The sequence below is a fragment of the Astyanax mexicanus genome, chromosome 19 (assembly GCF_023375975.1).
Source record: "Astyanax mexicanus isolate ESR-SI-001 chromosome 19, AstMex3_surface, whole genome shotgun sequence".
NCBI classification, from domain to species: domain Eukaryota; kingdom Metazoa; phylum Chordata; class Actinopteri; order Characiformes; family Acestrorhamphidae; genus Astyanax; species Astyanax mexicanus.
In genome coordinates, this window is record NC_064426.1 from 3,187,246 (window position 1) to 3,213,607 (window position 26,362).

A 26,362-nucleotide genomic window follows, 5' to 3' on the forward strand; every position below is an offset into this window, starting at 1 on the left:
ATTAATAGGACACAAAGAGTGAGGGTAAACGGGAATTTATCAGATAATATCTGCTCCTCAACTGGCTCTCCACAGGGATGTGTGCTTTCACCTTTATTATTTATCCTGTATACTAACGAATGCCAGAGCAGGTGGGACAATAGGACTATTCTGAAATATGCAGATGACACAGTAATTGTTAGCCAGCTACAGGGTGAGGAGCACAACCACGGTCCAGTTATTAATGATTTTGTAGAGTGGTGTGAAAAGTCCTATCTCCAATTAAATGTATCGAAGACCAAAGATATGGTAATTGATTTTAGACGACATGACCACACACAGGAGGCTACAGTTATTAATGGTCAGATAGTAGAATGTGTACAACACTATAAATATCTTGGTACAGTAATTGATTCTAAATTGAATTTTGAAGCAAACACAGAGGCGGTGTGTAAAAAGGGGCAGCAGCGGTTGCATTGTCTGAGAAAACTGAACTACTTCCACGTTGATAAGACGATGATGACTTTATTTTATCAGGCTTTTATCAAACCAGTTTTAGCTTTTTCCATGGTTGCATGGTTTGGTAATTTGCCATTTAAAAAGAGGAAGGGCTTGAATCAGATCGTAAAATGGGCAAGTAAGCTGATTGGTAAGCCGCTACTCAGCGTGGAATCCTTGTATGGCAGACAGTTAAAGCGGGTAACTGGTGCAATTTTGGGGGATACTGCTCATCCCCTGCATAGTGAATTTAGGTCACTCCCATCTGGTCAGAGGTTTAGAGTACCAAGATGTAGAACAAAACGATACAAAGACAGTTTTATCCCTGCAGCAATAACACAAGCAAATAGAACAAATAAGGCACAGAGACTTTAAGAAACGGTAAAGATATTTGTGCTATGTGTAAGTCTGTGTTTGTTTAGCTTATTGTATGTTTTGCCTGTTTTGCTTATTGTATGTTTTGTTTTTGTTTTGCTTATTATATGTTGTGGTTGTTTTTGGTAAATTTTCTTTTTGTAACGAGATGCTGCTTCACATACTGTAAACCAAATTTACCCTTGGGTATAAATAAACTAACCTAACCTAACCTAACCTAACCTAACCTAAAGCAGTCAGATCTGGCTGTTTTCCAGTATCTAACAGAGCTTCCTGAATCAGAAGAAGCTGCTGAAGAGAGATGACCAGCAGAATAAAGGAGAGAGGTGGGTGATGGTGCTGCAGATAACTACATAACTATAGTTCCTCATAATCCTAACAATACATAATAGGGGTGGATGATAAGAACTATATTATATCATAATATTTTGTAATTAATAATGTAATTAAAAATAAAATTGCAGCTACTACTATTACTCTTGGTTATTTATTGCTAGTATTATTTTGTAGCTCTTTTTTTACTTAATCTTTTTTTGTTTTACTGTTTCTAGGTTTTATTTTATGAATAATTTTGATCATTAAATTACAGACTAGTTTTAACGTCCCTGCTATACTTATTATAGCAGGGACGTTATATATATCTTATTAAATTAAAATAATATTCTTTATAATATTATCAGGTGTTTTTTTTCTGGATATTGCACTGTTACATTGTAGGAGGATTACTTAAATTATTAAATTAAATAAATAAAAGTGAAAAGTAGAGTAGGAAAATTATTTTCAATGGCAATACTGAGGTTACTGGATTTATAATGACACTTCATTTAATTATTTTTTTGTATACATTTAGAATGTACTTAGAGTATGTTTCTTTTTATTTTTGTGTGTATGTATAATGTTGTGTGTTTTATTTAAATAAAGGTTGATTAATTGATTGATTGACTACTACTACTGTCGCTGCTACAACTATTATAATTATTATTACTTCTACTGCTAAAATTGCCATTACTACATCTACTATTAATAGTAATAAAATGTCTACTATTACTGCTATTACAGCTATTACTACTATTATTAATATCACTAATATTTCTTATACTAATAAAACCACTACTACTAATACTACCACTCTTCTACACCTACTACTAGCATTATTACTACTCATATTACTATTGTTATTACTACTTTTACAAAAATATTATTACTACTATCTATTATTATCCTACAGCTATCACTAGTATTAGTACAGCTAATATTAGTACTACTATTAGTGCTATTACTACAGTTATTACTACTATTATTACTATAAATACTATTTATTATACTATTATGACCACTACTACTAATACTGCCAGTCTAATACAACTACTAGCACTATTACTACTCCTATTACTACAGTGAATTACTACTGTACAATAGACAATATTTTTATTACTACTACCTTTTTTTTTTTTTATCATTACCACTAAGCCCCCCTCCACACACATATATACCATATATTACATTCATAGAAGTTACTGAATAATATTTAAGATTAATAACTGAGTAATATGTGATTAAAGGACATTAAATAGATTGACTTTAATCACTACAGCTCACAATATAGTGTAGTTTTATTTGGCAGCTCCAGCAAAATTGACTTACAAATCCCTAACGAATCCCTAATCCCTAATGATGTTCCCTAAACGAGGCTCAGTATTAGCATTTAGAGCTAATGCTAACAGAGCAAAACATAGTCCTAGAGATTTAGATATTTAGAGGTCTTTTACTGTCATTAGATTTACAAAAACAAGTACAGTGAACGCCATATCCCACAACAGAGTCTGTATTGTGCTATTTTTGTGAATTTCAATGTGAATTATGTATATTCTACATAGATAAATGACTTTATTGTGAGGATTTATCATCACTGTATTGAATTTTGCTGTTGTTGTTGAGCTAAATTGACGTAAATGAGAATGAAATACCTACAGAACCTGTTTCTCTCCCGCAAGGCCATGCAAACAGACCAGCCACACTGCTTTAAATTCAGTTTTTGAAGGGCCAAGGACAACATGTGAATGGGAACATCTCATCCACTGTCCTCCATCTGACACTTTTTTATCTTTGTCCTCTATTTTCTTTCTGTTTTTCCCGTTGTTACCTGTAACTGCAACAATAAAAATAATTAATTCATGAATTACAAACTATAAACGCTTAATGATACAGTGCATTTAATGCAGAAATACACAATATTATTAACACCACATTGCAGAGCATTATTATTTTGAGATAGTAAGTCGTTATTTTGAGATACTAAGTCATTATTTTGAGATAGCGAGTCATTATTTTGAGATAATAAGTCGTTATTTTGAGAAAGTAAGTCATTATTTTGACATAGTAATTCGTTATTTTTAGATCATAATCATTAGTTTAAAATAGTAAGTCGTTATTTTGACATAGTAAGTCGTTATTTTTAAACGGTAAGGCATTATTTTGAGATACTATCTTAGTTTGAGTTAGTAAATAATTATTTTGAGATAGTAAGTCATTATTTTGAGGTAGTAATTCATTATTTTGAGATAGTAAGTCATTATTTTGAGGTAGTAATTCATTATTTTGAGATAGTAATTCATTATTTTGAGATAATAAGTTGTTACTTTGAGATAGTATGTCATTATTTTTGAGACACTATCTTATTAGTTTGAGATAGTAAGTCATTAAACTAAAACAAATAACTAAATAAATTTAACAATTGCATATTTACACGCTATTACTATATGGTCGCATGAAATATCTCACATTTGGTAATACCTTAGCTTGTGAGAAATATTTCTAAAACCCCTAAAAGCTTGTTAGACCTGGATATACTTTATTTTTTTTACTTAAAGCAGTAAAACAGTAGTTTTATCCACATTCTGCTGCTAACTTGTGTGGAAGTTGATCTCCCAACATCCTTCTGAAAACACTCACATTCCAAACTAATGAATGTACCTCGCCATACCTAGCCGTATCAGCTGTACCACTCCGCGGCATACCACTTCAATCTAGGAGTTTGCCTGAAAAAACGCTATGATTTGGGCGTAAAAAGTCGGTTTATATGTTTATGGCGCTGATTTAATAATTTTGAAGTAGGAAACATAGATTTTGAAATTAAATACCACGGAAAATGCACGCCGGGTTTGGGAGGGTCTACTTTTTTGGACGCGGCGGAACACACGCAGCGCATTCTTGGTGCGAGAGCGTCCTCGGTGAGCCGCCATTTTAAGGTCCAGTTCGCAGCTCCACAGCGGCGGGGCGAGCAGGAGCGGCAGCCGGATCTGGAGGAGAGAATACCGGGTGGTCCGGCTGTTTTATTACGGTTTTAACGTTCGTACGGTGCTATTTACGTCGTGGACGAGTGTAAAAACGGAGTGTCGGTTTTTATATAAGGTAGGTTTGGGTGTGAAAACGGGTTTTAGCTATTTTTAAAGCGGGTTAAGGAGCTGATAAGTTGGTTGGGGAGGGGAAGTATTCGTCCTGCTGGTTTTCCTGCATTTACAGGGAATTCGGTTCGCGTTTTTATGAGGTAAAATTAGTTTTATTAGGCTTTGTATTTTAAGTCGGATTTATTTAAAGTAGTGCTCAGGCGTGTGGTGTGTTAAATTGACCATTCTTGTTTAATATTAGGGCAGTTTTAGCTAGATATGTGTGTGTTTATGGCTGTTGGTAGGAAGGAGTGTTGGTACTGTGCTAGGCTAGCTAACGCTAACTAACTAGCTAGCATTAACTAACGTTAGTGCTGTTCCCAATCTAAACCAATGGAGCCTTAAAGTCTCAAGCTATAACTTACAGCTCTGGGAAAATATAAGGCCACTTTAAAATTAGGAATATCTTTGATTTTGCCAAATTGAAAACCTCTGGAATATAATCAAGAAACAGATGGATGATCACAAGCCAAACTGAACTGTTTTTTTGTTTTTTTGCACCAGCGGTTTCATAAAGTTACCCAAAAGCATTGTGTAGGACTGGTGGAGGAGAACACGCCAAGATTCCGAACTCTTAACTTTATGAACTGAACTTTTTTTTGCATTATTTGAGGTCTACTAACTGACGTCGTTATCTTAGGTTAGCTAACACTCAATAATAACGTGTTGGTCAGGACTGGTTAACAAGCTAATGATTTTTTTCAGGCTGGAACCGAGTTATTTGGGCTGTATTGTGTATGAGGAGAGTTCTCTGATTTTTGTTAACTACACAAGTAACCAATCAACGTTTGCTGCCAGGATTTTATCTTTAACCTAAAGAAAACATTTTAGCGTATGTTTGGCTACACTCGTGGAAGTCATGGCGTTTGTTTGCCAACGTCTAGTTTAGCCAACCTTAGTTTATAGTTTCTTAGCTTATTTTTGTCCTTTTGAAATGCAACAACCCAATTTTTAGAATCTAAACTGTATAACGGAAGATTTTTAATTTTAAAATCCATTTTAAAAACTCTGTTTAAGCTATTCAATTTGAGTGTGGAATTGGAGTTAGTGTTTTTAAAGGGAGTTGAGTTCCTCCTGCTGGTTTTCCTTCGCGTGAGGGGGGATGGGGTTCAGGGTTCACTCTGCGACAAAAAAAAAGGCTTTTTATATAACTAGAATTTTTGTATTGTTTTAGGATACTAGAATAAATAACGTTGTGACTTTTTTTTTTTTTAAGTTTTATAGACGCCCCAGTAGTTTTATGGGTGTGTTGGCGCCATTCTGACCAATGACTCATTAAAGCCTCTCTAATATCCATTTTTTTGTGTTTTTAAATAATTATCTAATTGGAATCACGTTAGTTATAGAGCCATTGGTTAAACATAAAAGCAGTTTAGCCTCACTAGAGTAACTTTAATCTTAATCCTGCCTCACACAATGAAGCCTTTTATTGACTGTCGCCAATTTGGTTAATAATGTGTTGGACATCATGGTTCTTAAAGAACCAAAGCTGGCTTGATGGCTAGTTAACCTGATGTTCTTTAGTTAAGACTGAAACTAAGTTGTTTGGGCTGCTTTAGAGAATTTTAGATGTCTTTTACTTTGGATCCAAGCTATTTAACCCTATACTTAATGTTATCTTGCAGCATTTAGTCTATAACTTGAAGGACATCTCTATTTTAATGTAGACCTCTACCAGTTTAGTATACTAGTTTGGTCATTTTTGAGGTTTTATTGTTTGTAATAAACCCATCTTGTCATGTTTGTGCAACTTTCAGACAGGTTATCTGTCTTAACCTGTAAATTTAAGCCGTTTTCACAACCTTTAAAAAGTGTTTTTGCTTTCACACTTAACACAGCTTTTTTGCATCGATTTTCTGGACTGTTCACATACTTGAATAGTGAAGTGTCCTGAAAATTGAAGAGGATATTGTGCTTTTCTCTCCCCCTCAGTATATTTTTTGGAGGGTGCTTGGGGGTTGTAGTCTTGGTGGCGACTAGACAATCTCTCTCTCTGATCTGTTAGACATTAATTGGTGGGGGGAAAACCCCAGCAGCACCGTGGAGAGCTGCATCCGCTTTCCTTTACGACATGGGCACGGAAAATACAGGTGCAAAACATGGGTGAAAGCTGTCTTGTATATGACGGGGTTCTTGTTTTTGTTTGTCCTTGTTTTTACAGTGTAATTTTCTCCAGTTTTCCACAGAAATCTTAGCCAAACTACAGAAAACTGTGCTTATGTACTAGGACAGTTAGTATCCAGAGAATAGGCTTGACATAGTACTGGTACATACAAACAAGGTGATTTCCAACTTAAGCAAAATTATTTAGTTTATATACTAAGAACATAGATTTGCAAAGCAAATTGCATCTAAGGAATAGGCTTCTGGACATGGGTTGAGGCTAAACTTGTGCTAAAATGTACTGTATGCTTAATCATGCTCTACTGTTGGCACTGCACCATAGACTAGCATTTAAAGAACTTGAAGTTCAGTTTAATCACTTTTTTTTTGTATTTATTTGAGTAATGTTCTGAACTGAAAATGTTAAAATATTGTCGTAAAACGTGCTTAATCTTGTCCAGTGGTGTTTGTTTTCTTTATGGTGCATTTCACTGTAAAGGAGAACAAACAGATTGGCTGCTTTTTCTTTGTTTGGCCGTCTTTGCACCAGTTTTTGCCAGTTTTTCACCCTAAAGACTAGGTTTAATTAAAGATTTTTTTCTATAGCCTGGAGCAGTTGATGTGTTGATCAAAAACTAAGAGATAGTACTCATGATATCCAAACTAACCAAGGTGATGTGCAAGTAGAGAGTAGGCAAAGTGTTTCCCAGGTGTTCATGAAGTCTTAAAAATAATGAAGTACTTTGCCTAACCAGTTTCTCTGTTGGGGGATAAAGGGGGATGAAGTCATGCTCTATAGTTATTCACTGTTAGGGCTGCAGTGTAGTCTGAGATTAGGCATGACTCATATCTAGTAAATTACTTAAATTCTAGTATTATACATTTTTTTTTTTTTTTTAAATCAAAACATATTATTTCTGCTTTTTCATCTTATCAAAAACTAACATTGGACCAGTGCTTTTGTGTTTTCATTGGACTGTAGTTTACTGACTTCTAATTTACTGGTTAATCAAGGCATGTAAACAGATTGATAAAAGCAGTTTTGTATAGAAGTGGTGCCTTGGGTATAATTGTATAATTACGGTACCTGTTTTGCAGGCCTCTTTTTTTCCTTTCTTTGCCAAATTTCTCTACAGAATCTTGACTTGGTTTCTGAAATCTGTGCCCATGGCCTAGAGCAGTTGATGTTCCTATGATAGACTTCAGGATGGTACTGATTGTGTCCAAAACAAACAACCCTGAGCCATTTTACAAGGTGATGCGTAAGGAACTAGCAATTGTCACCCAGGCATTGATTCACCCGTGCAAATTGCATGTAGAACCAGTTTCCCAAGAAGTAATTAAGGCTATGGCTGTGCTTTAAAAGCATGCTCTTTATTGATTTTACATTGGCTCTGCAGTGTTGTACGAGTTGAGCTTATTTCAGTCCAGTAAACTAGATCTAGAAGTTCCTTTTAATGTAGGTGTAGACATGTAGAAATCTCATGTGGTGATGGTAGACGCTGCTTGTTTTGAGCTAAATTATCTGCAATTACTGTTTTCCTCATCTCCAGCTGTTTAAATCAGGCTACCAATGCCTGGCACAGAGCTGTCACGTTTTGCTTGGACTGTGTGTTGCTGGTTTTAGTCCTCAATAAACCAGTAAAGCAGGGCAAGTCAGGCAGCTTCCTGAGAGCACGCTTTTGAAGATGTTTCTAAATGAGTTCCATATGGACTGGGGTGGTGCGTTCGCACAGCCTTCTCTTATGAATTGCAGTGCTTTGACTTTTTTTGCTACTGTTTGAAACCCCAGTCAGGAATTGCTAAACAGCTGGGTAGTTTTGCCCCTAAAACAGTAGAGGCTTTCAGTACTTCTAAAAGTGCTGGAGGTTTGTTTGGTATGCTGTCTTGTAGCTAGTTCTGCGGTAGCTTTAGCAGTGTTGGACTGAATGGGGTTTCTTGATGTTGAGCAATATCAGATTTTAATAATTTTTATAATCAAGTCCTTCTGAAGGGCTGCCTGGTACTTGTGTTGCAGTATTTTATTGGGTATATTAAAGTAAATTAAATAAATGAATGGATTTTACATGACATCTGACCTTATCAAATAGTTTATGTAATTTTTTTACATTGCATAATAAATGTTCAGTTCTGCATGTGTGTACTGCAGTAGCATTGCTTAATTATATACTGTTCAGCTCTACCCTACATGTTGTTGTTTTTTTTTTGTTGGGGCTAAAAGATCCCTGACCAACTAACTGTATACGTTTTGTTACATTGAGTAAAATTGGTGCAGTTGTTTGTAGTGCGGTAAATTTTAGATATATCCAAGTACATAGTATGGAACAGTGTTTAACCATCTAAGGCCTGGTGTTTTCCAAAACATCAACAAAACATCTAATTGGATATTGCACTAATCTATATACTCTAAAACCCTGAACATGCCAATTTCCAATACAATAAGGCATACAAGTGAGTTAAAGAAAAATATGTACATATGTTTTGATCTAAACATATCAGCAGTGTTGCTTTCATGCCATAGAGGGTTAAAAGGCAGTTTTTAGAAATAATGGTTGTTTGTTGATTTTCAACTAGTGTAGCTTACTATTTTCCAATATTTAATGTCTGATACTGTACCATAGATCCTGTAGCAGACCCTCCAGGAGACACTGGGCTGCCACTCTTATTCATATTACTGCATTTTAATCCATTAAAAGCCAACATTATTCTTATCCTATGCTAATCAGGGTGGAAATAATCCCAGTTTCTTATTGACCTCAGCAGATATGCACATGAAACTTGCAGTGGTGCAGCCTTACTTACTTATTTTTCATTGGTCGACTGGTAATTTGCTTAATTAAAAGCAGACCAGTCTCACCAATGCAGAAAACAGTTTTCATAAGCTACCACAGCTGCCGCTGTTTGCTCCGAAAGCATTTTCGAGCGCTGGCCCCTCACCCATAAAAAGCCTAATTTATTAACTTTGGCACAACTTCACAGTGCTGCATTTCCCCTCCTCCTTTTAGACGCTTTCTGTTTAGTTTGGTGTATGCAGACATCTGAAGTGCTATACTGTACCTCCCCAGCACACACACACACACGGGGTGGAATGTCCGATGCTGACTGCAGGATGTTTTCATAAATGTGGGTTCCTGTAATTACCTGTATCTGAAAGGGGCTCTTTTTCCATGTCTCACTTTAAGCAAGGCTGTCTGTTGGCCTTTTTTGAGTTCACAGAAGCAGCTTACACTTTTACAGTGGAAACTACTGTATTTTAAACTCTGTGTGGCGAATGCTGAAAGGTTGTGGGAACCAGTAAATGTTTATGTAACCCAGGTTTAGAGAAATTGAGCTTTTTATTTTTCTACCCGAGTAAAAAATTGGAGAAGCCTGAAGTTCTGCAGACTTGTTTAGCCTGTTGGAACCTTTGGTTATGGATTAAATCCAGCATTTTAACTCTTTCTGTGGGTTCCTTGTAGATTAAGGCTTCTGAGACAGCCCTTGATGGTCTTGACTGAAATATACTTTGCAAAGCTTGTACTAGTTAATAGGCTGTGCTTACATTACCTAAGTCAATTCACACATTGATTGATTTTGTTTATGCGTGTGCCTCCTTAGAGACCTTATAAATGAGGAGAGCCTTTACTGGTTAAAATGTATGAACTGGAGCGCTCATGTTCAACACAGCGTCTGTTTACATATAAAGTCCTGCCTTTCAACACAAGTCAGTCAGATTGCTGGTTATGCCACCAATGGAGGAGGGTCGGCAGCATTCTAGTTGGTGGAAACCCTCCCCTGATGTGGGTGAGCACAGTAGTTGGATCAAAGGCTATGTTTACATTACAAGCCACACTGCTCAAATCTGAGTCTTGTCTGTTCACATTCACAAATGTAAGTGATCTGTATCCTGTAATCTGTCCCTGAAACGCCTCACATTTGTACATTTTTAATACGTGTATGAACGTTGCCTTCTCTAACAACAAAAAAACATATAAAAATATTAGGGAGAGGACTTGTAGCTTTATAAAGGGAATGGATGAGTTAGCAGCTCATATGTGGAGCATCTTTTGCTGGAGTGGAGAAACAAACAGTAAACAGCTAGTCTGAAGTACATGCTCAGGTCGAGTAGGTGAAAAAAGGCTAGGCTGTTTGCTTTTGCTGTTTTTTTTTTTTTTTTTTTTTTTTTTTTTTTTTTTTAAACCTATAGCTGCACCAAAAGATGTGTGGGTACGAGCGAGAAGCACGTAGCGCTTTCGAAAAATCGAAAAGACACGTGAATTCTAATTTGACCGTTCATGTCTCATGTCTATGGATTGGATACGTATCCGATTTAGGGCCACGTATAAAAGTGATTTAATTCTGATTTGAAAGTATTGTATTTGGCACATTCACACAGCTATGAAGGAAATCAGATCTAGGCCATATTGAGACAAAAATCGGATTTGAGTTACTTCAGCTTAGTAATGTGAACATAGCCAGACTGAAAACACTTCATATGTTGAGTGTGTTCACATGACTGGAAGAAAAAACAATGTCATTAAGGCCAAAATCAGTTTTTAATCACTTGGATATTTCAATCAGCTTGGATATGTGAACCGAGCCTTTTGTTGATACAGGCTTGCTTATTATGTTTTGATTAGGCTACAGTTGATAAAACAAAACAAATGTAATGTTTGTTGATAGCTTTATGGGCTTTTTACTGAATAGGCCTTTTAAAATCTTTGTTTTGATTGGCCGACTTCATTCAGTAGCAGTCGTCTCTGAGTGGTTTAACACCTTTACATCTACAGTGTGAACAGCTGCCTAAACAGATGGGTTTGTTTATGCTTTGTGATGTCACAAATCTTCACATATATCCTGTTGATTAGGAGGGAGTTGTATGTTTTGAAACGTGCAGTTTACACTATTTCATGCCAAGCTCTGACTAAAAAAGTGTTTAGGTTTGTTCAGGTCATGAACCCATTAGTTTTCAAAAGCAAAGTCTTGCTCAGTTTGTGTGTTTTGATTGGCCTTCAGCAGTGGAAAATAGAACAATGGTAAATGAATTAGAGGCCGACCGATCGATCGGCCAGCCGATTTAATCGGCCGATTTTTGTTATTTTTTTATCAATCGGCATCGGCCGATTTTCTTATTTGGCCGCGCCGATTTTAATCCGGCACATCTGCGGGCAGCTACTTGGAACGCAGAGCAAGGTTTCAAGAGTGAGCAAGACTTTCAACGGGTAAGGCATCCATTTTTACAATCCAGTGTCCCAAAGTCTATATTTTCTCTCATGATTAGTAATCTGTGATGTTGCTTCATTTACTGAAAAAGAATAGAATTTCAACTGCATCGGTGTTGTAGCATTTCTCTCCAAACGAAACTATGCTTAGCGTTGATGGCAGGAGTGCATTTGGAATGCGCCCTGACTATGCAAGGCAAGCCCTATCTATAAGCTCTAGTATAAAATAACTGACGTCTCTTCTTCAGAAACGAAAATTTCAGAAAAATAACAAAAAATAACAAACGAAAATAAACCCAAAATGTTGACAAAAATATAATCTAACGAATTTCAAAAAAATAAAACGAAATTCTCCACACAACCAAAGAAAATTACTAAAACTTGTAATACTGAAAAAAGCGGAAAAACGCGTCTAACGGACTAACGGACCACGAGTGCCGCGCGCTCGGCACAACAACTCCGGCTGTACAACTCCGCTGTACAACAGCGCTTATAAATAAATTAAACACGAAAATGAGGGTATTCTATCAGTAATTTCAGTTCGTTTTAGTTAGTTTTATAAACACAAAATACAGTTCGAGATAGTTATGTTTTTTCCTTTTAATTACCGTTTTTATCAGATTCAGTTAACACAAATGTTTTTCACTTTCAATTTTCGCTATTTCGTTCGCTTTAGTGAACAATAATAATTGGTTACTTAGCAACGTTGTAATTATCACACCAGAGCTTTATATAAAATAAAAATAGGAGCCTGATTTCGGGTCGGTCCTCAGGTCAGGTGGGATTCGGGCAGAGAATCTAAGCTCTAAAATAGAAAGCAGCAGCACCACAAAAACCGGAGCAGCTAAAAAGAGCTTAACGTCCTTAATTCGGAACTTGGGTTGTCCACGGCAATCACTGAATTGATTAGAGCACGCAAATCGTCACAATTGTGCCTCACTTCACCACGCCAAACCACAGGCACAGGGGCCAGAAGCTCAAGTTCACCGGACAGAGGAGGGGTTAACCAGGGCAAAGCGAAATAAAAAAAAAAAGTTCATAGAGCTGCTAAAGTAAGGTGCAGTAACGGGGTGTCGGAAATAGTAACGGCGTTATAGTTACAGTCAGAGTAATTAGTTAGATTACTCGTTACTGAAAAAAAGTAACGGCGTTAGTAACGCCGTTAGTTTTAACGCCGTTACTCCCAACACTGTATATAAATAAGCTTTATTGTAAACGAATTAATAAAACAAATAGTTTCTAAAATAATGGAGTTAAAATAAAACATCTATTTTTCCTTCACTACAAACAGACATTAAATCATGCCGCCTCCTGCTGTTCTGCTGTAAAACTCACCCGTTTAAAGCGGTTTGCGCTGTTAGATATTAAATGAAACGATGAGCAGAATTTTCTGTTTTGTCGGGTTCTACTTTAGAACCCCCTCCAGACTTTTCTGATAAAAGCTCATTTTATCCTGAACCTATAAAGTCCGCGCTCTTCAGCTTTCTCAACTCATTTTCCGCTCACGCACCGAACCTCCAGTACAGCTGATGAGACGCGTTTCTCTGGCTAAGGAGCTCATTTGAAGAAGAAAAAAAAACAGATAAAGCTATATTTAAATTACAGCACCTGTCTGTTTTTGCATTATTTATAATTTTATTCTTAATTTAAACGTCACCCATTTTTGTAAAATAATAGCTGCAGCCCTAATGTGAACATTTTATAACATTGTCCTCCCATGTCCATTCGTTTTCAACTGCATGGAGTTGAAGAAGAAATGAGCTTTGCCGTTTTGGAGTAACTATCTAAAGTTGTCACATTATGGAAGTCTTCTTGCACTCTGTTAAACATATTAAAATGAATAATTAATAGACTAACAGACTGCAACAAGTCATACATTTGTTAATTAGTAGGCCCCTACAGTAAATTTTATATAATAGCCAACATAATATTTCTACTATAAACATGAATATATAGTGTATATAGAACATATGTTATATAATGAATAAAATAAAATGTTATGGATAATACAATCTAAATAAAATTAATATTTTTTTATTAACATATAGTGATATAGTAACATTAAAGTCACTATAAAATGCTAACCTTATTTTCAATAAATTGTGTGAAGTTTACAACTGTTGTGCCTCCTCTTACTAGTATGATTTTAAGCATGCCAAATAAATATAATACGATAGCATATCGGCCCTAAAAATCGGCAGGTCACATCGGCCATCGGCTGACTCTGACCACTAATGATCGGTATCGGCATCGGCCTTAGAAAAACCCATATCGGTCGGTCTCTAAAATGAATGAGTGTTTTCTTGTATATTTGCAGTTCTTTTGAGGGGAGAAAGTTTGCTGGTCTCTTGAGTCTTTCACATTTTTACTCTTCCCTCCCCCTCGGCGAGTGCAGGAAGCCGTACCTAGCAGTGTTAGAGATTTCCGTTTTCCTGGGCTTGTCCACATCCTCTAGCATACTGGAGAAATGCTGCAGCAAGTTCACGTCCTTTAGTATGTTGAATTTATCAGGCTGCAGTGCTTGCTATTAACTTGAGGATACAGTCTATATTGTGATGTTTGTGTTTTCATTTAGGATTTTACTTTCTGTGCATTTTAGCCATATGTAAAATAAAGTGTATTGAAGTGTATGTTAAGCATTTCTGGTGTTCTCAGATGCTTGTAGTTTAGCTGTATATAGAAGTCAGTGTTTGACTGCTGTTAGATCTTGACCTCTTAGTTTCCTTTCAAAGTTCCCTGCAAATTTTTGCATAATTTAGTGCTTTTCCCATTTTGAAGTTTTGTCGACTTGAACATTGAGTCCATTGGTAGACCTTTTATCAAAGGGTTCTTGTTGTCTAATGGAATTGTTAAATTTTTTTTATTTTTTTTTAACCCGTGTATAGCAGCGAAGAATTGCCCTCTTTAATGTAGTCGTATTAAACCAATGTTATGTAGCTAATTTTTTACTTAAAATGTTGATACTATTCCAAAAGATTACGCAAGATAACAAATCGGAGTGAAGCATTGCTTTCAGAAACTGTTCTATATCTTTCAGCTTGTCCAGAAAAGTGTGTTCTTGAAGTTAGGCTCTTAATCACAAATTACTTCTTAAAGGTAGAGGTAGCCCAGGAGTGCAAAATATGAATTCTCTGGTGCTTTAAGTATTGAATGTTTCAGACTAAAAAATATTTATTCTCAAGTCAGTGCTCTGAATTGTGGAGCTAAACTTTTGTTCTAAAGGTTTCAAAGTGCATAATCTTTTTACATATCTGATTATTCACTCGGCAGCAGATTATCCCAGTACATATAGCATAATACGTTTGTTGAAAACAATAACTATTGATTTATCTTAAAGTTAAAGGTTTCTCACTTCTCAAACTTCTTGTATCAACACAGTACTTTTAGTAAAACTCTCGAAGGACACCCTTATTGTCTGCTGCTGTTATGGTATGGAAGTCCTAGACAGTTGCACAGTTGCACGCCACCTCCCTCCCCCATCTCAGACACGTTTGTGTGCTGCTGTGAATTGGTGGGAGTCCTGGTGCGAGCGAGCTGAAGCTTTGTAGCGTGCCTCCTGATACTTGGCTGTCATTAACTTGCCAATTAACACCCCATTCAAAGCCCTCCCACCCAGAGTTGGGAAATAGCAGGAACCAGGGTGTCTGCTGAGTCATTACTGATTCATTGACTGCTGGGAAAAGTGGAACCTCCAGTAGCGTTAGTAGAGAGCTTATAGTCTGTGGGTTTTATCATGAGCCCTTAAAAAAATGTTCAAAAGCTAAATTGCTAAGTGTTGTGTGTGTGTGTGTGTGTGTTCTTTTTTTTTATTTTTATTTTTTTAAGTATAACAAAGGGTACAGAATCTATTGAAGCATTTCATCAGCTGGACAAAGATTAACCTTGGGTTTATTAGTGCATTGATCTAAGGGTAAAATTACGCTTTTTGCTTTAGTCTCAGTGTAAGGCATGGCTGAGGTCATGAAATATCAAATATCACCATTGCTTAAAGAATACCGATTCTGTATAATTTATTAGAATAAAAATCCTGGCTATTAGGATGATGAGCAGCAAAGTTTTAAATAACAATTATTTTTCTTTGCATATGTTTGCATTAGTGACAAACTTAAAAACTGCTAATATCATATTGGCTTTTAAAATGTGTTAAATTTCATGAACCATATGTCGAACTATTGTAAACTTTGTAAAAAAAAAAAACAGATTTGTTAAATGTTGTCGTTGCAGCTTCTACAAGCTAATTCGGAACCTGCACTTTTATTTTTAACTAAAAGAATCTTAAAGAGAAATGGGATGTCTTATCTAGTGTACTTTATTTTATATATATTTTTTTAAAATGTCCATGTTTTAGGTTTTTTTCATTTTTAAAAGTGTTTTATATTATCCTACTAAATTCCAACCTGTAGATCAGGCTTTAAAAAATTAACATTCCTGCATTTTAAGATGCTACCTATAGTTGCTATGTCATTTAGCACCTTTCAGAGTGGCGTTACACATGTAAATCAGCGTGCAGCTCTATAATGAAATTGAAACTGGTCACAATTGATGTTTATCGTCTGTCCTGAGGCTGTTTACCCTCATTGTTTTTCCTTGATTCTCATTGGCTGATGCTGCTTTGTGCCCCCATCAAGTTTTGATGAATGAAGATGACTAACCCCCAGAAGTGTTTTTATTGGCAGTGCCAAGATGAGTCACTTTTTTTTGCGTTTGTGTGCGTGCGAGTATCTCACACACACACACGCACACACACACAAACCCTGCTGCTTGAATACAGGGAGTTTCCCTGAGAACACACAGCTTGAGGCTCTACATGACTATAGACCCTCTCATAGAGACAGCTGTTGTCTGAAAGGAATGGCGAGCTGAAGATCAGATTTCAGGCAGATTGTAAGAGCCAGTATCACTTGTCTTCACCCACAGCGTGGCTAAGTTTATACTGGTGCTGGTGAATTGTCGTCTTTTCATTGCGTTCATGGCTGCTTTCTTTGTTCTCTCCTCCCCCAGATTTGGAAGTAGTTCGGACTGAGGGCTTGGCAGCACGATGGCTACCCAGTGTGAGTAACTCTACTGTTATTGGAAAGTCCTAATTATAGAAGGAAAAACATGTACCACACACACTGCTTGAGAACGTGGTAGATGTTTGGAAAAGTCTTGATTAAAACCTCCCAGTAAGTAGATTACCTGGCTGTGGGAGTTTAAATGAGAGTTGCTGTAAATCATTTATCAAAAAGGTCTTAATTTGTCTTAACCTTGCAGAGCTTAGTCCCATTTCTGATTATTGATGCCAAGTTCAAAATATAATTAGATAAGTTCATAGTGCATTTCATTATTTTTCTTATTGCGTGAGATAATAAATATCTCTGTAAATATTTTAAGGTTAAAGTCCTGATAACCCAAATAAATAAACCATTTTATAACATCTTCAGGTCAGGACTAGATATATGGAACATAAACCATTTTATTATAAGCCTTTAAATGGTTACATGATTGGAACAGAGATGTGAAAAGAGAAAAAATACATTTTTCAAAGGTAGTTTAGTTTTATCTCAAGCATTAAACCAAAAGCAAACATCTGTCAAATGTTTTAAGTATTCCACAGACAGTAAACACAGCTTCAGTTTTATTTTCTTGCATTGCATTTTGCTGTTTCCAACTTTTATAGGCAAGCTAGCTTACTGATTTAATCATAGACTAACCCCCGATTCTGCACTGGATCCTAAAACCTAATTTGGTTGTTTGAAATTCGTATTATATTTTTGTGTGGTTTTAGTTAATATTGCTCTTTTTACCAATTACCTGCAGATACCAATCTTTAACATTTTATTCTCCACCTACAGCTGATCTGATGGAGCTGGACATGGCTATGGAGCAGGACCGGAAAGCTGCAGTCAGCCACTGGCAGCAGCAGTCCTATCTGGACTCTGGTATCCACTCTGGGGCCACCACCACCGCACCCTCCCTTTCTGGCAAAGGCAACCCAGAAGAGGAGGATTTGGACAACCAGGTGCTATATGACTGGGAGCAAGGCTTCAGCCAGCCCTTCACCCCAGAACAGGTGGCAGGTATGCAGGGATTCACTGGCTTTAATGGTTATTCTTTGATCGCACACTTGAGTGCACTCCACCACCTGTCTGCTAATGGCACAGGGTGCACTTGAAGTGTGCGAGTTTGGACACTAATACTACTACTACTACTTCTTCTTCAGAATAGTATCTTGCTATTCTTGCAATACTTGCATTGATTTTGCCAACTGGTACAATGCTTTTCAGCTTGATAACTGACAGTAATGGTATCTTTTCACCTTCTCTCCCTCTGTAGACATGGATGGCCAGTATGCCATGACCCGTGCCCAACGCGTGCGTGCCGCCATGTTCCCCGAGACCCTGGATGAAGGCATGCAGATTCCCTCAACTCAGTTTGACTCCGCCAACCCCACAAATGTCCAGCGACTGGCAGAACCCTCGCAGATGCTCAAACATGCTGTTGTCAATCTCATCAACTACCAGGATGATGCTGAACTGGCCACCAGAGCCATCCCTGAGCTCACAAAGCTCCTCAACGATGAAGACCAGGTTATTTATTTTACTTTATATGTTCATCAAATCAAAATTGCATTTTAAATGGTAGAAAAACACTATCACAATTTTAATTGTTAAATTGTACAGTAAACATCATCTCTCTTCTTCTCTTTTAAGGTGGTGGTGAACAAGGCGTCTGTGATGGTGCACCAGCTCTCCAAAAAGGAGGCCTCGCGCCACGCAATCATGCGCTCTCCACAGATGGTATCTGCCATCGTCAGGACGATGCAGAACACCAACGACGTGGAGACCGCTCGCTGCACAGCCGGAACACTGCACAACCTCTCCCACCACCGAGAGGGACTGCTCGCCATCTTCAAATCCGGGGGCATCCCTGCTCTCGTCAAGATGCTGGGGTGAGGGGACACAGTGAATTGTGAAGTTGTAAAACCCACTGAAGTGGCAAAGCACAATTTAGTCGTTACAGTTTCTGAACACTACCTTCCTGTCTTTATTAGCTTCCTGAAAGGATGTTTAAATGAGATTTTTGGAGTGTAGAATAGTGGCTTAAAGAAATAAGCCTAAAGTGGTTTATTACAGTGTATTTCAACCACTGTGTCCATTTTGCTTGGTGTGTGGCAAAAAGCTAGCTAACTTTTCCATGGTACCACCGCTTAAATCTTTAAGTTAAACATCTGATGCTTCAAAACAAGCAGACAGACTATTTTGGTCGTCTGCTAAAGAAGTGATATCAATCAGTAGACAAGTGTAAATCAGCTGGAGAACCCAGTTTTGCATTGGACATCATTTAACTAAAGAAATCTATGAAATGTACTATCTAACACAGTTTCTATATCTGACTAAATCAGCATGTTTTCTCTCTGCATCTCAGATCTCCAGTAGACAGTGTTCTGTTCTATGCCATCACCACACTGCACAACCTCCTCCTGCACCAAGAAGGGGCGAAGATGGCCGTGCGTCTGGCTGGCGGCCTGCAGAAGATGGTGGCTCTTCTCAACAAGACCAATGTCAAATTTCTTGCCATCACCACAGACTGCCTACAGATCCTGGCTTACGGCAATCAGGAGAGCAAGGTTCGTTATTTTATTTTTTTTGTGCACTTTACTGCTTAAATAAGCTTATTTTCTATGCTTTTAAATTTAATTCTATTCTTCTTTCCTCTTTAGTTGATAATCTTGGCAAGTGGTGGACCCCAAGCCCTGGTGAACATCATGAGGACATACACATACGAGAAGCTGCTGTGGACCACCAGCCGTGTGCTGAAAGTGCTGTCTGTCTGCTCCAGTAACAAACCCGCCATCGTGGAGGCTGGTATGTTTACATGTACACCCACACGCAGTGATCAAAGGATTCAGAGCAGCCTAGAATAATGCCAGACGCTGCCTTTGCCCTATACTATACACCGCCGCTTTCGCACAAGTGTGTTAAAGTTCCTCTGTTCTCTTTTCAGGAGGTATGCAGGCTCTGGGACTTCACCTGACAGACCCCAGCCAGCGTCTAGTACAGAACTGCCTCTGGACCCTCAGAAACCTGTCAGATGCTGCAACTAAACAGGTATGGATACACGTTAGGGGTTCTTATGTGACACAAAGATCAATCAAGATCAGATCAAGCTGTTTCAAGGTGTTTTTGAGACCCATATTCGTGGCATTGATGAGAGACTGTAAATATTACACATTTTTGAGGTATATTAAGTGTGAAGTTTTTAGTTTCAATAGAACGTTCAATAGAAGCAAAAATAATCTAAACTTTTATCTACCCTGTAAATAATTATAAAATTAATGTAACAGTGTAATGTAAATATTTATAATACAATATAGAGTATTAATATTCTCAAACACTTCCACGCATACAATTTTATTCAGTCAGAAAAGACCTTGAAAGACAAAAGGCTGTTACTCTTAGCGTTTAAGGTGGAATGGATATCTAGCTAAAAGAGAAAATTGCTGAAAATTGTTTCATTGCTGCTAATGAAACAATACAATCTAGTTTTTAAAAGCTAACTTCCAAACAATATCCAATTTTATTTATTTATTTACTTATTTATTTTTTGCATGGAAAAATGGTAACTGTTTGCACTAAATAAAATAAACGTATTATACTCTGTCTTCGGTGTTTGTGTTTAAACCCCCTAATTTGCATTAATGTTTCTTTTTTAAGCCTTATTTGTTCAGTGCTTAATCTTATATGAATTTGTTTGTGCACTGTAGGAGGGTATGGAGGGTCTCCTCGGCACCCTGGTGCAGCTCCTCGGCTCAGACGACATCAACGTGGTCACCTGCGCCGCTGGCATCCTCTCCAACCTCACCTGCAACAACTACAAGAACAAGATGATGGTGTGCCAAGTGGGCGGAATCGAGGCGCTGGTTCGCACAGTGCTGAGAGCCGGAGACCGGGAGGACATCACAGAGCCCGCCGTCTGCGCCCTCCGCCACCTCACCTCCAGACACCAGGACGCAGAGATGGCCCAGAATGCTGTGCGCCTCCACTACGGCCTCCCTGTGGTGGTCAAACTGCTGCACCCGCCCTCACACTGGCCTCTTATTAAGGTACCAGAACTTGGATGGGGAAATTGTTGTTTTTTTTGCCTATTGTGGTTTTCTGATCTATTGCTCAGCCTTAGTGTTAGCACAGATTTGAGTATTATTAAAATACTCTAATGTTTAGAAACTGCTTCCCTCACTGTTGTTCTCACTTGACCTCTAGGCCACCGTTGGTCTGATCCGTAACCTGGCACTGTGTCCAGCCAATCACGCACCTCTGCGCGAGCAGGGTGCCATCCCCCGATTGGTCCAGCTGCTGGTGAGGGCGCACCAGGACACCCAGAGACGCACCTCCATGGGCGGCACCCAGCAACAGTTTGTTGTAAGACATAATCTTTTAATCCAGGGTTCGTAGGGTTATTAAAAACCTGGAAAAGTCATGAAATTTGAAAATAGCACAATTTTAGAAAAGTTAAAATACCCATGAAGTTTTGAAGTCACAGAAAATTGGTCTACAAATCCATTTTGAGCTAAAAAAAATATATAGATCAGCTCAGAATTAATTCAGTAATTTAGCCCTACACAATGGAGCTCTCAGAATCTGATGCACATTTTATTATTAAAGACTGTGTGTCAACAATCAGATTCATTTTAGACCTATATTAAATTTGAATAATAGTTTTAGTTTATTTTTGGTTTTATTGTGCATGTCAAATTTATTGGTTAAAATGTGTCTGAACCCTGTTAGTTTGACCAAGTGTTAAACTGGCAAGTATCTGTAGATTTATAATGCAGGACATTGAGCACATTTATATTTTATATTGTGGCTAAAAGTGTATATTACTGTCTGTGTTCTACAGGAGGGAGTCAGGATGGAGGAGATCGTGGAGGGCTGCACCGGGGCGCTCCACATTCTGGCCAGAGATGTGCACAACAGAATCGTGATCAGAGGACTCAACACCATCCCTCTGTTTGTACAGGTACAGCTCACTCTCAGGCTTCCTTTGCGTGCAGAACCTGTGTGTAGCTATTAGTTACCAGACAGTTATTCAAAATCAGGTGTGCAAACAGTTTATAGTGAGACAACAGCTTTCAAAGAACAGAACCAATAGCAGTAGAGCTATTCAGATTTGAGGTTATTGCTGCGCAGCTCGTTCTTTGGAGAATGTGCTTGTGAAAGCAGTGTTTACCCAAGTGGGAGAGATGGTGAATGTAGATAATGGTCATGATTCAATGGCGTTTAATAAATATATACAGAAGAGAGCTATGTATCTGAGAGGCAAAATTTATATTTTGTTGTTTTAGATCATTTAAAAAAGAAAAATCTAATAAAAATGCTATAGTCTAATGTTTATCGAATCCTGTTAGTGTGTCTGCTTGGACAGCAAATTTCCAAGTTTTTGTTTTTATTAGTGTTCATTTCACCTCAGTAGTTGTGTTCTAATCATACATCATCCAAGTGCAATTTTAGGCACAATTTTACCTCGGTAGTGCTGTTCTAATCAAGTCACATTAGTGAAATTTACACAAAGGCAATTAGTCTTTTGGTTAAAAGCCAAAGCTGCTTAATGTTTGAAGTATGACCAGAGTTATTAATTATTAATATTTTTTTCTTTATGTATCTATCCAACTGGTATCCTGATACATAATCTATTTAAAAAAACATGTTCTAAATCAAAGAATTGGCACGAGTTGCTTGCTTATTTTTCCTGTGCAGTGGGAGGGGCTACGCTACTGTTTTGTTGGCTAATTTATGATCTATTCTGGTGGATAACGGGTCTCAATTGGTATTTTGTACAACAAAACATTTGAAAAAAGAAACCACAAAGAAAAGGAAAGGGTTAAATCCTATGTTGCTATCTTATTTAGAAGCAAATAACTTCTTACAGACTGATTTTTGAATTTGCTTATCACCAAGGTTTTAAAGGTTTTTAAATGTATTTAAGTAAAGGCCAAATCTTGGTTACCAAATATTTGGTGAATAGCTAAAACATTTTTACTGATGGTTTGAATTCGTCTCATTCAAGCCATAAACAGAATCCTCACCTAAGCAATGATTGTCCTCTGTCTGTATCTGCAGCTGCTGTACTCTCCAATTGAAAATATCCAGCGCGTGGCCGCTGGCGTGCTGTGTGAACTGGCGCAGGATAAGGAGGCGGCTGAAGCTATCGAGGCGGAGGGAGCCACCGCACCCCTCACTGAACTGCTCCACTCCAGGAACGAGGGAGTGGGTGAGTGTGTTAAGATCTTGCCGGATACGTTGGTGTTTAGAAATGAGAATTCTCATAATTTTTAATAATTTAGCCAGTAGCTCCACTTTTTGCTTGTCATTTGTAAAAACCTCCAGTCCTGGAGGGTTACTTACATTTTGGTAGCTTAAGAAAAAAAAAAGCGAAATTTGTTTTTAGGTTTTTATGGATTTTAAGGGTGAATCTGTTTCAGAGAACACATCATGCGTGCTTAAGTCTCTGCTTAAATGAATGCAATAGCAATATCAAGGGCAAAAAAATAACTTGACATTCATGTATTGTAACGATAAGTCGATAATGTGATTTTTATATATATATATATATATATATATATATATATATATTTCATCTATAGAAAATGACTGAGCGAATTAAACGCTTCATTACTTGGTTTGTAACGCCTTTTTCTTCCTCTCTCTCCCGTAGCCACATACGCGGCAGCAGTGCTGTTCCGCATGTCGGAAGACAAACCTCAGGACTATAAGAAACGCCTGTCTGTGGAACTGACCAGCTCCCTGTTCAGAACAGAGCCCATGGCCTGGAACGAGGTAAGAGTTTACTCGGACTAAAACCTCCCCATGTGATTTTTTTTTTTTTTTTTTTTTTTTTTTTTTTTTTTTATATATAGTTGGTGCACGATATTGAGGGTTTTTCATCTTTTCCTCAGACTGGAGATATGGGTCTGGATATCGGAGCACAAGGAGAACCTGTTGCATACAGAGCTGATGGTAAGATACTAGCCTCAAACATTTTACACACTTGGAAATGCACATAGAAACAAAGTATCCATAAATTAGCCACTAAAAATGAGAATAAATCCATACTGAATGACCTAAATCATGCTTAGGCCCAATCACATTTCACCCCCTTGGCCCTACTTTTACTTAAACCTACTCAGTTTTCAGTGCTTCCACATTTAAACATCATCTAGACTATTAAATGCCTTTTTAAAAAATCACCCTCAACTGATTCTTGTTTTTAAAGATGTATTTGTTGGCTAATCAAAAAAATAATCAGATTAGTCGACTACAAAAATAATCAATTGCAGCCCTAATGTAGAGAAGACTGGCATTCAGAATAAGAGCTAATAAGCCCCTCCCCTAACTGAACCCAGAATCAGTCTAGATTTTTTTTAAGACAAGACCTTAAAATGGAATTTTTACGAAAGATGATTAATATACAATTATTTATTTCTAGAGCATTCACAGGCGTGTGAGTATTTAGATGTTCTTGTTCTCTTAATTTCCCCTCACAGACCCCAGCTATCGCTCCTTCCACTCCGGCTACGGTCAAGACGGCCTGGGAATGGACGGCATCCTCGAGCACGAGCTGGCCGGCCACCACCCTGGAGCGGATTACCCTGTAGAGGGTCTGCCTGACCTCGGCCACGCCCAGGACCTGATGGACGGCCTGCCTCCCACAGACTCCAATCAGCTGGCCTGGTTCGACACAGACCTTTAAAAAACACTCACAGTCTGGACGAAGTGACGGTACATTTATTATTCTTTTATTTAAACATTGATAACTAACTTAAGCTTTTTTTTTTTTTTTTTTATTCTAATAAATTAATATTTTTTTTTATTTTTTCTCTCTTCACAGCTCTTTTTGTCTGAGTGAAACTGCATTGTGATTTTTGCCTGAGGAGTGACGGGACGTTTGCAGAGGGTGGGCGAGCATATCGGAAAGTGCCTGACACGACACACACACACTTACACAAACTTACGCACACATACACACACACAAACAAATACATGCATACAAACTATATATATACACACACGCACATGCACACTCGTTGGGGAGGAGAGGGAGGAGTTTCTACACGAAGAGGAAGAGGAAATGAAGCTGAACCTTTTTTCCCACCCTTTGAGTTTCCTCCCTCTTGTTCCAGACATTTTGTTTGTTTTTTCTTTCTGCCCTGGATGGAGGAAGGAAGTTGCGAGGGATTTGAGGAGCGGATGCTCTTGACGATTGCACCAGAGCGAGATCATAAGACGGAACTGTAAAACCTTTTTAGCCTGGTTTTTATTTCACCTTTTTTCTTTTTAATTTCTTTTTTACCTTCTTTTATATCATCGGTCTTTATGGTACTGACCCCTAGCTTGGTTTGATCTCTAGTCTGTATTCATTAACTTCACTTTCTGTTTTATTTTTTCTGTTTCAGCAGTAATTTGTATTCCATTTTATAACGTCTTTCTGTAGTGTTGAGTTCTAGTGGAGTTGCCTCTGTTGGTTTCTGAATCTTTCTCACGTAACGGTGTCGAACACTAATATCAGTTCTTATGTAATCTGACTGAAAGTGTAACAATGTGTAGCTTTCTTTTTTTCTTTGTTTTATTTCCTTTTTTTATACGATCAGCTGTTCAAATGGGGTGTACTGGGGTGGGAGAAATATATGCATTCTTTATTAAAATACCTAAAAAACCAAGTGAAGAGAAACTGTTTTCAGTGTAAACGGTTGTTCCAAAAAGGGTTGCGGAGGGGGGGGTGAACTGAGGGTGGGCGGGGGTGCAGGCAGTAGCACAGAGACAGATCTTTCTTTTCTATCATGCTATCCTGAGGTAGTACCGATTTAAAGCAACGTGGAGTCGTCAGTGGTTTGCCTGCGTGGCCTATTTTGGGAACATGGTTGATGACAAGGTTAAACAATAAAAGACTTTTATTCCATTTATGTGTCTCAGAAATTCATTTCACTCGCTAAAACCCTGTTTAAACCTTCTTACTAAATGTGACTAGTATCTGGATTTTACCCAAATGCGTTTACACTCTGGAGTTAATCATGTCTCCGAATTCAAATTCATGACGGCTTTCTGTAATGGAATGTGCAAGTCTCTTCACAGTTTAGGTTATACATTCCAGGTAAACCTGTAGATAGTGTTACTGTTAGCATTGTAATGGTTGGAATAAGCATTATGCAATAATTCCTGCACCCAAACAAAGTTCTGTATATACATGTTTACACTGCAAATACTATTGTTATTCATCCAGTTTCACCTTAATTGTCTGCACTCTATTCAGACAATCACAGGCTTATTTGAAGTTTTCATTCCACCTTAAACCTGGATTAAACTGCTGCTCCATTTTAAGGCACCACAAATCTGCAAAATGTAGAATTTCCTACTATTCCACCTTTTTTAAAAACTGCTTTTTTATTTTTCTGTTCCACCTTAAACATGTACAAATGTAATTTTCTTAATATAAACGTTTTAATCACAATATTCAAACTTTTTAATAGTAATTATATAAGTGAGGAACTGGCAACCTGAAAACTGTTTGAAAATAAAGGTTAACCTATAAGTTAGCAGAGTGCCATGCTGCTTAGAAGAATCCACGCTTTATGTTTATAGGTTAAAGAAGTCTAGGTATTTTATGTACAGCTTTTAAATTTGCATCACTTGCCCTTTTCTAGCGATGCTTTAATAAAAGTGCTCAAATTTCCCATATTTTGCAAGATACTTTTTTTCCTTTTCACTGAAATTGTACAAAATGAAA

The 26,362-nt window shown here is 37.5% G+C and overlaps 1 protein-coding gene across 1 annotated transcript; it reads left to right on the forward strand.

Moving 5' to 3' along the window:
- The first annotated feature begins 4,097 nt into the window (after window positions 1-4,097).
- On the forward strand, window positions 4,098-25,537 carry LOC103034575 (catenin beta-1). The gene is made up of 16 exons (XM_007245593.4): window positions 4,098-4,263; window positions 16,604-16,653; window positions 17,437-17,661; window positions 17,918-18,171; window positions 18,295-18,533; window positions 19,010-19,211; window positions 19,305-19,449; window positions 19,589-19,692; window positions 20,349-20,687; window positions 20,845-21,003; window positions 21,482-21,601; window positions 22,702-22,852; window positions 23,297-23,418; window positions 23,538-23,598; window positions 24,126-24,360; window positions 24,470-25,537. Exons 2-15 carry the CDS (start codon window positions 16,641-16,643, stop codon window positions 24,329-24,331), a joined length of 2,340 nt encoding a protein of 779 aa, XP_007245655.1. The 5' UTR covers window positions 4,098-4,263; window positions 16,604-16,640; the 3' UTR covers window positions 24,332-24,360; window positions 24,470-25,537.
- Window positions 25,538-26,362: the final 825 nt, after the last annotated feature.

Bases quoted from the DNA above. Each gene is read 5' to 3' on its own strand.
- LOC103034575 (XM_007245593.4), top strand. The intron at 18,172-18,294 runs GTTATTTATTTT...TTCTCTTTTAAG, and splicing joins TCCTCAACGATGAAGACCAG to GTGGTGGTGAACAAGGCGTC. The intron at 19,450-19,588 runs GTATGTTTACAT...TTCTCTTTTCAG, and splicing joins ACCCGCCATCGTGGAGGCTG to GAGGTATGCAGGCTCTGGGA.